We start from the raw sequence: 12,836 nt of genomic DNA, 5'->3' as shown, positions 1-12,836 counted from the left end.
TGCTGCGCCAGCCAAAGGAAGCTCGACTTTAGAGGAAGCTCCAAACATTTCAAGGCTGGAGCGTGTGCGGGACTTGACGTGACGCTATAGTGGGACTGGCTTTTTCTCCACTCTGCCTGCATTCATAAACGGATATGATAAACCAGCTCTGAATGCACCGGAGCAGCGACAAAAGTCAGCTCTGACCATGGCGGAAGACGACGACGCTAAGATACGGATTTTACAGAGCCTGCGGGGTAAAATATGTAAGTGAACCGACGTTTTGAGAGTCTCGCACAGTGTGAGGGGGGAAGGAGGTCGAGAGCTGTGAGACGGAGACCGGGAGGGGTGCGGTGTGCTATCAACAGTCGACTGAGTGAAGGCAGAGACAGGCGAGCTGGTTCGTCTGCTGGCTGGTGCCTAACGTCAAGCTAGCCTAGCATGCTAGTAGAGGCTACTAGCTTGTTGTGAATGCATTCATTCATCGCGCAGAGCCTCGCCGCCACCATTTAATACCCCCGAGCTTATTTTGAAACTGTGACTCTTATTTTTATTCGTATTATTTTTTTTGGCAGCTTGAAGCCAAGTTAAATCAGCGTCGGGCTAGCTACTACCACCAGCCTCTTCAGTCAGTCGTCACCAAGCTAGGAGCCCATTCAGCTATTCTCACTGCGGGCATCTACCAGTCAGGCAACTCTAATGCTAAATATTAGACGGCAATAACGTTATTTCCAGCTACAGCACAGACTTTAAACGCACATCGGATTGAAAGGCAGCAAAGCAGTGGCTGCTCAACCCTTTAAAGTTTCACGTTAGTTGCTCATTTTTAGCCGGACACCAACCTTAACTTAACTGGGAACCACTAACTTATTTTTGCTAATAAATCCAGTATTGTTTATTGGCGTTAAAATAAAAAATAAACCGGTTTCTTGAAGCCATTTCTGCGGTTTGAAATGCATGTGGAGGCTATTGTCATAAAAAAGATTATCGTGTCATCAAGTGCCACTAAATTACTGATTGAAAAACAGATGCTTGTTCCTTAAAAAATAAATAAAAATAACATCGTAGTTACTTAAATGCCACAATCATCCCGTTTTTGTCAAACGTCCAAACTGGAAATCCCGACTTTAAAGTAAAATACCTCAGCAGAGCCTCGGTGTCCTCTCCTCGCGGGTCAGCTCCTGTGTGGGGGTATCTGCCTGATGGATTTATCGTTTTGTTTTCTACGGCTTCTCTCTACGAGCGTTTTAACCACCTTATTTTTAATGTTTTAAACGTTACACGAGTAGATTCCTTCATTGCAAGTTTTTGGTTTTAGATAACAGGGTACTGCATATGGCGCAGTAGATTTGCTTATTTTCAGTGTTAATACCCATTCATTAGCCTTCATCCGCTTCCCCACCACCCTGTCTCCGTCTTCAGGTTTCGGTTTGTGTGTGGCACTGCTTCTATTAATCACATGAAATTTAACCGACTGGTTAAATGAATGCATTTGTATTTAATGAGAGCAATATTTATTACTGCTGTATTACTGAAATTATATCGTGTGTTCATTCTTTTTAATAGCCACTCGTGATACGTTTTCAGTTTCCAAATTGATAGTAGGCACTCATGAGTAATGGGTGAAATGGTGTGTATTTACTGTAAGACGAGTATAGGCCAGCTACCATGTAATGCTTGTATTGCTAGGAACACAATAGGAAGACAAATGTCAGTTTCACTACTATGAATTAATGAAAAAACAGTAAGCAGAACAAAATAGAGGAACTATCATGGCATGTAACTCACTTTGCAGTCTTGCGAAACTCCATTCTTCCTCGTTCACACTTTGTCCTTTTTCCTTTAGCCTACTTCAGTGGAGGTGGCATTGTGTGAAGATGTTTATTGTGACAAAAAAATTTCCAGTGTACTTTCATCTGTGTCCTTGTTTGATTCTCATATTAAAGGTCCTAGGGCTTACGCACCCTTTAGGTCGTGGTTTCTTTCCACAGGGAGACGCACTTCTGTTGTAGTGAAAATGCTATGAAAGGGCAAAGATGGATCAAGTGATGCCTTATGTGTTTGTCTTTTTTTTTCTTCTTTTGCATATGTGCTTCTGTGCCCTACTCCCACCACGACATCCTGGTCCAAGTTTAGTGACAGCTTGACCCTTTTCACTGGCCATTCCTAAGATTAGACACAAACCGCTATTAATAACTTGTTAAAAAGCTGATCTCACTGGCAGCTTTTCTTAATTAGGTCCCTACCTGGGCTTAGGGTACCGGTCAGCAGCTAGAGGGCTAATTTAGACCATCATGACCCCTCTAATCCAGTAAATGGCCTAAATATGTTACATTGTGAAGTTATTTATAGTGCTGTATTTTTGGTAACAATTAGCTGTACTGGAAATCAGCTTTACCCTATGTGGCGCAGCTTTTGTGAATTGTTTAGATATGTTGTACTAAAACTCCATGATATGTAATCTGAGCCTGCCTGCAATGATATGGAAGTAGTGTGTTACAAAGGTGTTTGTCATTTGTGAATCAGCGCTGTGCTGTCACCATTGGTTCTGCTGAGGAAGTCGATGTTTCATGTTTTTAACCACATTTGAGCATCAAGTCTACTTCAGCTACATCCGCTCTGCAGCCTACCCTGGCAACTGGCAGGAGTCTGTGTCCCCCGAATGAACAGGGGATGATGAACATCAAAGCAGAATTTTAAAAGTGTGCTGAAAACGACTGCAATCATAAATCTTCTATTAATTTAGGATTCCTGTGTGCTAAGTCGAGCAAATCAAATCACTTTAATGTAAACATAACGATTTTTTTGCTTGTTAGTAGAAGTAGCTGCAAAATTAAAAGCTTATTATTAATTATCAGACTGAAGATGTATTATTTAGAGGTCCAAACCTTAAGCTTAATTATATTAGCACATACATGGCCTTATCACTAAAATTCTGATATACAATTGTAAACCAAAAGAGCTACAGAGGTGAAGAAATATTACTGATATTGCTACTTGTGTTGAAGACAGCTTTTTTTAAAATTTTTTTTTTTTTTTTTTTAAATATTTTTGCTATAATGCTAGGATGCTAATGATGTTCTGTTTGCTGCAGGTGAAGCTAAAAACCTGGGTTCTGTCTCGGGTCCAAATCGACAAAGGGATCTCTGTACTTTTTGCACCATAAGTCTGGATCAAGAGGAGGTGTTCCGCACTAAGGTGTTTGACAAGAGCGTCTGGTAAGCAGGATAATCTTGTACTAATATGCTGATTACAGCTGCAAATCCCAATGCCTTTTTGTCTTCTCTGTTTCAGTTAGGGTTGCAGTTTGGCACCTGTTACTGTGCTATCATATTGTGATTAGGTTAAACATTACTTGTATTAGTTTCATAAATATTAGTTACACATGTAGGCTTCAGTTAAATGCAACTATATAATCATTATGGCTGCGTGAACGCCGAGGTGGGAGACGGCTAAACATTAAGTTGACTAGATGCAGCTAAAGGAACTTAGGAGACTTTTTCTGATAGACTGTGCAGATTTTTTGTCTTTGCACTGATGTAGAGTACAGATTAGCTTTTTTTTTTTCTAGTCCACGGTGTCATTAAATCATTATAGATATTTATTAAACCTTTATTAATATAAACGTAGAATTGAAAGAGATCACAGTAGCTGCATCACAGATTTTGTGGAAGGCCAATAAAAATATGTGAAATGGTAGATGTGAAAGGTGTGAAAAATCTATTCTTACTCACACACATTGATAGACTTGTCACCTATAAAAGAAAGTTATGTTTCCTGATCATTGCAACACTTCAAAATGTCAACTTTTTCTTGAGAAAACAATGCCTTTCTTTTACAAGTAATGCTGGCTATTCAAGAAATCCAAACATTATCTGTTTCGGGTTTAGTATTTTAGTTTTGGTGTTTCCGCCTCACTGTAAACATTTTAACGTAGAAAAAAAATCTTTCTTTGGTTCATTATGTGCAGTATAAAATTCCTTTCCATCAAATAAAAAAAGCTCTTCTCCAGCTGCTGTGTATCATTAGATATTGAATACGTCCTGGTTGACTTTTCATCTTTTTCAGTCTGGTAAATGTCTTTGTTTTAAGTCAGTGTTTTACACCAGGATATTTGTCCTTAAAATGATTATTAAGATAATATTTAGACTTATGTTTTGGAGCCAATTTTAATTATTCAGCTATGCTGTCTTGAATTTATTGGTGAGTAAGAGCCACGTGTACAAATACTAGGCATTTATTTGTGGGGTAAAAGTTTAGACTGCTTACTTTGCATGTCTAGAGTCATTAAGAACATTACATTTGGCTGCTGTTACTTGTGTTTTCATATTTTAAGTTTTTCTTTTTTTTGTTTGTTTTAAAAAATAATTTCATAAAATAAAAAATCTCCTTTTGATCAGATTTTATATGGACAGAGTCATACTGTCTTTCATGGATGAAATGCAGTCTTTCGAATACTTAGAAGCTGTTGAAACATGACTCAGAGCTGTGTGTGTGTGTTCGGTTCCCTTTGAGCTGGGAAATGTTGTGTGATTCTGAGTGAAATGAGACATTATGCCATAGTTACATGTTCACAGCCAGTTCAGAGAAAGGTGTGGATATTATGAAACCTTTAAGGGTTTTTTTCTATATTGCTGCACATTTAACTTTAAACATAGTCCTGCCCTCTTTAGGCATTTCATAACTGTTCTTTTTTTTTTTTTCCTCTTTGTCCTGGTTTTTTTTAGTGCAGTTCAACAACAGTTTTAGAGGCTTTTTCCTCTGTCACTCTCAGCTGCACAAGTCCACTATTTATCGCATCTTAATCTATATGGGTATGCGCTCTGTTTGACTCATGCCTGGTGTGTATGTGCTCCAGCCTTCGGGTTTTAATAACTATGATTGCTCCCTTTTGTGGTCAATTGGCTTTCTCACTTTACTTGGAAACTAGGATGACAGCAGAGACAAGTGGGTGTATGGGTGGGTTACGGTAAATAGTTCTCTGATGTTAAAGAAGATATGTGGGTGTAAATTGGATTGGCTGGCCAAGCCCAAGGTGGAAGTGTTGAGAAAGATTACATCATTCAAGATGCATTAATGGACTGTGTGGCATTTGCATGTTCTCCCTGTGTGTGCCTGGCTTTTCTTGGTACTCCGGCTTCCTCCCACAGTCCAATTTTGAAAGTGGCTAAAGTGACTGAGAATGTAAGCCCATGCTAGCCCTATGAAAGACTGGCAACGTGTCCATTGTGTATCCTGCGTCTAAGTCCTATGACAGCTGGTATGGGTAGGTGAAAAGATTCCTACTTTATAGAGGCGGACAGATTAAAGAGCTACACATTAATAAATATTGATACATATGTGATTGTTTACAAGTCTTATTTTCAGTTTCTTTTTTTAATGAGGAAATATCATTGTAAATTTAATTTATTAAGTCATAAATACACCAACAAGCTCTACACACACTTTCGAGAGCTACTTATTTACAATGTGTTTATAATTGGCCTATCTATACCTAAAGCAAGTGTATATCTACTGAATACACTAAATACACTTTGACCTGCTCCCCTCAGGCAGGAGGCTCCGGTCCATTCGCACCAGAACCTCTCGCCATAAGAACAGTTTCTTCCCCTCTGCTGTTGAACACATGAACAATAACCGTATGACTGTTCCCACCACTAACACATGACCCTACGCTGTGTTCACTGCATCATTCCATGTTTGGCACTGATCACCACCTGCACCCATGTATATATCTATCTACTTAGCACTTTTAATTCTTATTCTCATTTTTATTTTCATGTCTATTTAAGCTTAATTTATAACAGTATTTATAACAGTATGTTTGCACTGAAGCACCGCAGCAATTTCCTAATGTTGTAAACCCGCTCAACATTTGGCAATAAAACCCTTTCTGATTCTGATTCTGATTCTGAAATGCCGGCTGTCAATTAGTGCGCTATTACGTTTTTTTTTGTTTTTTTTCTCAAGCATTGTCGGCTTCAATCTCAGTAAATCTAAAAGAGAAGGACTGCATTTTTTTACTTGAACATGTGGACAGTTTATCTAGCCAAGTACTGTTCAGTCTGTTTAGGGACAGGTGGGCAGGCAGCACATATTAAGGTAGCGTTTAACCTACAGTCTGCTAGCTGTTTGGCTCAAAGTCTTGGTCACGAGGCAGCTGAGTGGCAGAGATATTCTGACCTTCTCTCCATCCCCCAGTTTCTAAGGGGCAGTCAATCCTGTGGTGAATAAGGCATTTGACTGTAAGAGTGAATATGTTGTCTGTGTGATATCCCAGCAGTGTGCTACAAAGCTCTACAGGGTGTACTTGGCATTTTGTAATTGGATGACTATTGCAGAACACAGTATTGTGCAGAGGTCCGGAGCCACCCTTCATTTCTTTATATTTTGCTAGGAAAATAGGAAATGGGTGCAGCGTTTTACTGAAATGTGCAAACATGCATTGAAATACAATAAGGCAAAAAAATTGTTTGACTTTCAAGCTTGTTAGAATTGTACAATCTTTGGTATGACCACCTTTATTTTTCAACTCTCTTAGGCAGCTTTCTTATAATTTAAGTAGTCTTCAGGAATAGTTTTCCAGGCTTCCTGAAGGACATTCAAAGCGCTTCTTTGGATATTGGCTGACTTGCTCTGTTCTGTCAAGATGATCCCACTTTGCTCTTTGGAGACAATCCATGACTGATATTGTCCCACTGTGTGTTTTTTCTGTCCAGGTATGCTATTACTGCATTGCCAGGGCGTTTGGGATCATTGTCACGATGAAAAATAAAACTGGTGCCAATGAGATGCTTTCTATATGATATTGAATGGTGGTTTACATTTGATGGAACTTTTCTAAGTTAATAATTCCATCAATTTTGACATGGTCCCTTCCTAATTCTTAAAGACATGGATTTCAGATGCTGGTCGTCTGTTCTAGATGTTGTTTTTTTGTTTTTGTTTTGTTTAAGGCGTGCCACTTCTTCTTTTGTCTTCCACTTGTTGAGATTCCTCAAATTTTTTTCAACATCATAACAAGATGTGCTAAATTTTCAGCTAATAGCTCTGTGGGAATCACCTTTTTGATTCAAAAATACTTTTTAAGTTAAACTGTGTTGTCTTTTGGTATTTTTCTGTAGACGCAACTAAAGAAATGAGAACAAATTATTTGTTTTGTAACGGACTGCCAGTAACAGAGTGCCTAAAGATACAATTTAAAACTGGTTTGTTCAAGTTGTCTGTTATGTGTAGACACAACACTGGTTCATTCCTTGAGTTAGGTGCCTTTTTATATAAGTCGTGAGTAGGTTATGATTCATAGGTCAGTGTTAAGTAGGTTTATAAACATAAAAACATTCCTCTGAAAGTCATCAGGAAGGAGGACTAGACTGAAAATTTGTGAAAAAGCAGCTAATGTCCAAAGAAAAGCTCTGAAACATCGTCAGAGAACCTGGAAAATTAATTCTCAAGACCATTAAAAAAAATAAAAATATTTGAGAAAGTCTGGCAGCTTGGAAACAGAAATTTAAAAGAAATGAGGGCTGGCTCAAGACTTTTGCACAGTACTGCATTTCTCTGGTTGCAGCATTGGGCATACATGCAGAATTGTATCTAAATGTAACATTGTAACAATGTAACATGACAATGTAACACATTGTTCTGTGATCTCAGCTATTCACATTTTTGCATTTTAGCTCTTTGCATTTTACTCTTATAGCTTACTTGTCACAGTTTTTGCATTTAATTTTTAAAATGTAATTTATGGAAGACACAGGAATATAATGCAAGAGGGAAAAAATACATAGATTTTGATTTTTCTTAATAAAGTTACACTGTATGTTCAGGAAATCAGAAGAAAACTGGTAAAAGTGACAGATTTAAACCTACAAGATATCAAGAACATTCCCCTCAGTCACGATGAGTCATAAGGGCACCCTGTGTCGTCCACCTTCTGCTCAACCAGTTCATTTCCCAGTATTTTAACAAATTCTGGCGGTGTTTATGACAGTCATGTGATATTATTATTACGCTTATGTCCTGTTACAATGTTACATGTACTCAATAATTGCCCATTATTAAAATTACTACTTAACATGGAAAAATAACCCCAACCATGTTTCCACGGCACACACATGCACACTTGCTAGATAAAGAGATTTATTCTGTAGAGGAATAAACTTAATAATCACCACATCTACATTGTTGGTGAGTAAAATACAATATTAATAACTAGGAATGCACCAATTTGCCGTTTTTATTTTATTTTTCACTCCATGATTGTATGACGTATGAATCAAATACAGTATAAAAATCAATAAAGCTGCAATTTTTAGACTGTACGTGACAAATGGATGCAAGTAAAAACTGTTTTTTACATTATTAACCAACCTATTGGTGCCCATTTAATAAAAGCTCAGCATAAAAGTCTCTACTGCTTTTTTTTTTTTCTTCTGCCATTCATGGTGACAGTATTTATTTTTTTTCTTTATCTCATCCTCTGTTCTATTTTAGCGTCCCCCTCCCCACAACCACCGAGCAGATGAGCGATATATAAAATGATGCTGATGCAATGATAATGTGCAATAAAAGCTTTAAAACCAACTTAACAAACAGGAAATGGAAGAAAGGGAAAGTCGTCAACTGTAGTTGACTGCTGTTTGTCAATAAATCATAAGTAAAATATAAGCTACTACAGCAGTTAGCAGATTTGAAATTGTTCCAAAGTGCTGACTCGTTATTTTTATGTCCATTCATGCCGCTAACTCTTTGTCGATCAAAGTATACCCTCTGGGTTTACTAATGCATTGCCACTGATGTGTGACGTAGTAAACATTAACAATACCCAGAAGTCAATAGATTAGCCTGTTGTCACATTTACCAGTGCAGCTGTGCAAGTCAGCTTTGGTCCTATAGCAACTATCAGGTTTTGAATGTTTGGTCTTGTTTTAATGTGGAACATTTCTGCGTTCACAGTGATATCAAAGTTGTCTTTAGTTATTTTGAGTTGACACCCATAATGGCAAGAATTGCATAAGTGAGAGATTTTTAGACTGAAAAGTGAAACACAAACAGTTTCAGCCATAGAAAAAAGAAAATGCATCCCCTTTAAATTCTTAGATTTTGCATATCAGGGCATAATAAAAAATAATCTGGTGCTTGGCAGGTCTTCAAATTGGGTAAATGCAACCTAAAGTCAACTAGAAAACATGACCTGTTACACAAACGGATACCTAACAAAACCTAAGCTAAAATGCAGAAACGGTGTGAGTGGGAAAAACACTAAGTACACTCTATGATTCAGTAGCTTCTAGAACCACTTTTAGCAGTACGTTGAAGTCATCATTTTCTGTATGACTTTATCTGTCTTACAGAAAACGATTGCACCCTCTCTTTACGCTGTTGCTTCAGTTCATTGAGGTTTGTGGGCATTCGTTTATGCACAGCTCTGTTTCATCCGGGTTGAGGTCTGGACTCTGCCTGGGCCATTGCAACACCTCGATTCTTTTCTTTTTCAGCATTTCTACTGCGCATCTGCTGCTGTGCTTGGATCATTGTCCTGTTGCACAACCCAGTTTCACGACATTATTTCATCTGGGATTAATCAAGAAGTTTGAATCAGAATCAACCAAGCTCTCGCTGTCTGATGGTCTCACATTTGACTCTGGAATACTTTAGTATACAGAGGAGTTCATGGTTGACCCAGTGACCTGTAGCTGTAAAACAAGCTGCAATCATTAGCCCTCCTCCACCATGCTTGACAGTTGCTGTGAGGTGTTAACGCTGATATGCTGTGTTTTCACCATGCGTGCCAACGTAGTTTTGCAAACCTTGCCACCATCTTCTCGTCTTTCCAATGAAAATCTTTCCAAATAAGCTATACTTGTTCATTCTTTTTCCAAATTGTACTGTCACAAACTGTAGCATTTGTCCTGTTGCCTAAGAACTGTAGAGTCTGACATGTAGCTCTTTGGTTTTTTGCAGTCTGTGAGCATCGCACAGTCTGTTCTTAAGGTTAATTTGCCCAAATGTCCACTCCTAGGAAGACTGGCAACTGCCTTTTATGGTTTCCACAGTGAGAAATGATCTTTTAAATGGCAGAATGATGGTCTTGTAACCCTTCCCAGATTGTGGAAGAGAAGTAACAGTTGCTTTGAGACAGTTGCTGATGTCTCTCATTCTTGGCATTGTGTATACACACACCTGAATGTTCAAGTACGTCTGCTTACATAGAGGTGCTCACACTTGCTGATGATCATTTAATCAAGTGCATTTGATTAACTGATCATCAGGCTGCTACTTGCATAGAAACAGTACTTAATTTTATTTATTTGTTACAAAATACTTCTGCGTTTTGTAATTCCTGTCAAATAAATATTGAAATGGTGCATTGCAGGTCAGTTTACCTCACAGTAGAACCTTTGACCACTGACTATACTCATTCTCGCTTGTTCCCTTTTCTACCAAAAGAGAGATAACCTTGTTAGCTAATTTAGACCTCTCCCTTTTACAGCCCTTTCTACGGAGAGGACTTCTACTTTGAGATCCCACGCCCATTTCAGTGTTTATCCTTCTATGTTTATGCCAAGAGTGTTTTCCAAAGGGACCTACCTGTTGGTGAGTAACATTTAAGAGGACAAGCAAGTATATTTTCTCATCTCGATGAATGTGTTGATTTTTAACGTGTGTGTGTGGGTTTGTGTTGCTTTCTCTTTTAGGCAAGGTGTCCATCCGGAAGGATGACCTATGTAAATACAGTGGGAAGGAGAACTGGTTTAGCCTTCAAACAGTAGATCCTAATTCAGAAGTCCAGGTAATTTCTAGGAAAGCTGATGACTCACAAATGTAAAAATTTGACCCTGCTGTATTTGACCCTTGCCCCTTTTTTTTTTTTTTTTTTTTTTTTTACTGCAAGGTTACTCGTACTGCATAAAGTTCCACTCGCTTGGTCATCAGCACAGCACAGTTAATGATGATAGTCTTTTACAGCTCACAGTACCCCAACATAGCGAGCAGGAAATCTGCTCGCACGTAGTCAGAAATTTGCATGCAGATAAGATCATTTCCATGTCAAAATAAGGCTTAATAACCTTACAAACTCAACTCTTCTCACTAACATCCGGACTGTCACCATCCAAAGAACACACTGTCCGAGTCTTTTTGCATGGAAATAGAAAAGCAATACGCAAGTGTCCAGTTTATTAGTGGCAGACTCTTAATGTCATCGCACGATGGCAGCTGAAAAAAGGCAATGTTTGTGGCACAGAAGTAAAGACATTTGTCTAACTGCACATTTAACCTGTTTAATAGACAGCAAGAAGCTTTTTAACCAACACCACCAGAAAAATATAATTGCTTCCATAACTCATACTATTTCCCCCCCACTTGTTTTGTTCTAGCCATCTTCATGATTTAGACTAAAAGTCTTAAAATTTGTATTTGAAATGTAAGCACACTTTGAAAAGAGTAATTTCAAGTCTTCTCCTGCACATTTATATGATGTATAATTAAGAATGCATGCACACGAGGAGAAAGCTGTTGCTAAAAATGATCCTGGGCTAAAATACTTGATCGACTTATCAGGTGTTTTCGGTCCATCGTCTTACATTTTTTGTTTTCCAGCATTTTATTTTTATCATTTTTTTTTTTCATGAGTGCAGTTCTAGTTTCTGTCACATATAGGGCATATATGTGGGCTGCTCTGTTTCAACTGTACATCACTATCTTTGATCAGATAGTTTTTGTGGCGTGCTTGTATTGGGTGAAACTATAGCACACTACCACTTCTGTGCTGCTGCAGCTAACATGTTGACTCTAGCTGCCATTAGCCCACGCCAAGACTATTCTGGGTATGTGCTGCTACACTGATTCACTCACAAGTAGACACTTTCAACAGCAAAGTTACATCAGTGAGCGATGGAGGTGTTGTGTCAGTACCTCTCTGGTTTGATTTGCAGCCAAACAGGGGGGCTGTGTGAACACCCTGCGAGCAGTATTAATTTTAGGTAACCTGCTCAGTTAATAGGGGTCACGGCTGGAACGTGAGCGTTAATTTGGTGAGGATGCTGGTTCATTTGGACGTATATTGGCTTAAAGGCCTGTGCTGCATGAGAAAGGAGTACTTGCCATCTCAGCCAAGTGCTGAATTGCAGAGACGGAGTGCAAGTGTGGGGGCGTTTTGTTTAGCTCACCCTCTGTTGCTCACTCTCTCACTCTGTATCTCTCTCTCTCGTTCTCTCTGACACTTCCGAAGGCAAGACCGGCAGCCTTCACCACATCCGACTCCCCTAAAGATCTTTATGAGTGATTTTGAACATTTTTTTTTCCTTTACATTTTTAAAATTCACAGCTGTTGTGGCTCTTGTCACTCTCCTGGTTCTCCCATTAACCTAAATCAAGATGGAGTATGAGGTGGAGCAGGACTGCAGGTCTTGGAGAATAAGCAGAACCCATTTTGAAATATGACAGCGAGAGAAATGTGCAACTTAGTAACAAATAAACATGGTGTGCAAAAGTATCGCATATCATCAGTACTGCAAGCCAGATTTTTATCTTGTTTACGGCCTACATAACTTTTGACTTGTGCCTTCACTAAAGACTGTAGACTCATGGCCTTAGTAATGTGTAACTTCTTAGAACGTCTCCTCTCCTCATGGTCAACAGGGCAAGGTTCACCTGGAGATGCGATTGAGTGAAGTGATCACAGAGAACGGATCAACAGGCCAACACATATCAGTCCGGTGAGTTCTACGAGTCACTTGTTTCCTGTCAAGTGTGCTGTGAGTACAGTTAGTTTGAAACTTTGCAGGGAAATCATGACAGAACTCCAAAGCTTGAGTCAAGTGAGTATTTTCACTGGCTAAAGATCAAACCTT

At 38.7% G+C, this 12,836-nt stretch overlaps 1 protein-coding gene across 1 annotated transcript in view; it reads left to right on the top strand.

Annotated features, from left to right (window-relative positions):
- The first annotated feature begins 141 nt into the window (after positions 1-141).
- rasa2 (RAS p21 protein activator 2) overlaps positions 142-12,836 on the top strand; it is a 28,516-nt gene continuing 15,821 nt past the window's right edge. Inside the window, exons 1-5 of the mRNA XM_085370077.1 lie at positions 142-245; positions 3,074-3,197; positions 10,475-10,578; positions 10,680-10,774; positions 12,625-12,701. Coding sequence (XP_085226203.1) covers positions 188-245; positions 3,074-3,197; positions 10,475-10,578; positions 10,680-10,774; positions 12,625-12,701 — 458 coding nt within the window. The 5' untranslated portion in view covers positions 142-187. The remainder of the gene's footprint in view (positions 246-3,073; positions 3,198-10,474; positions 10,579-10,679; positions 10,775-12,624; positions 12,702-12,836) is intronic.

Source organism: Diplotaxodon limnothrissa, linkage group LG14 (genome assembly GCF_057381915.1).
Source record: "Diplotaxodon limnothrissa isolate DT_005_m linkage group LG14, D_limnothrissa_male_GT1.1, whole genome shotgun sequence".
Classification (NCBI taxonomy): Eukaryota; Metazoa; Chordata; class Actinopteri; order Cichliformes; family Cichlidae; genus Diplotaxodon; species Diplotaxodon limnothrissa.
This window is presented reverse-complemented; position numbering and strand designations above follow the sequence as displayed.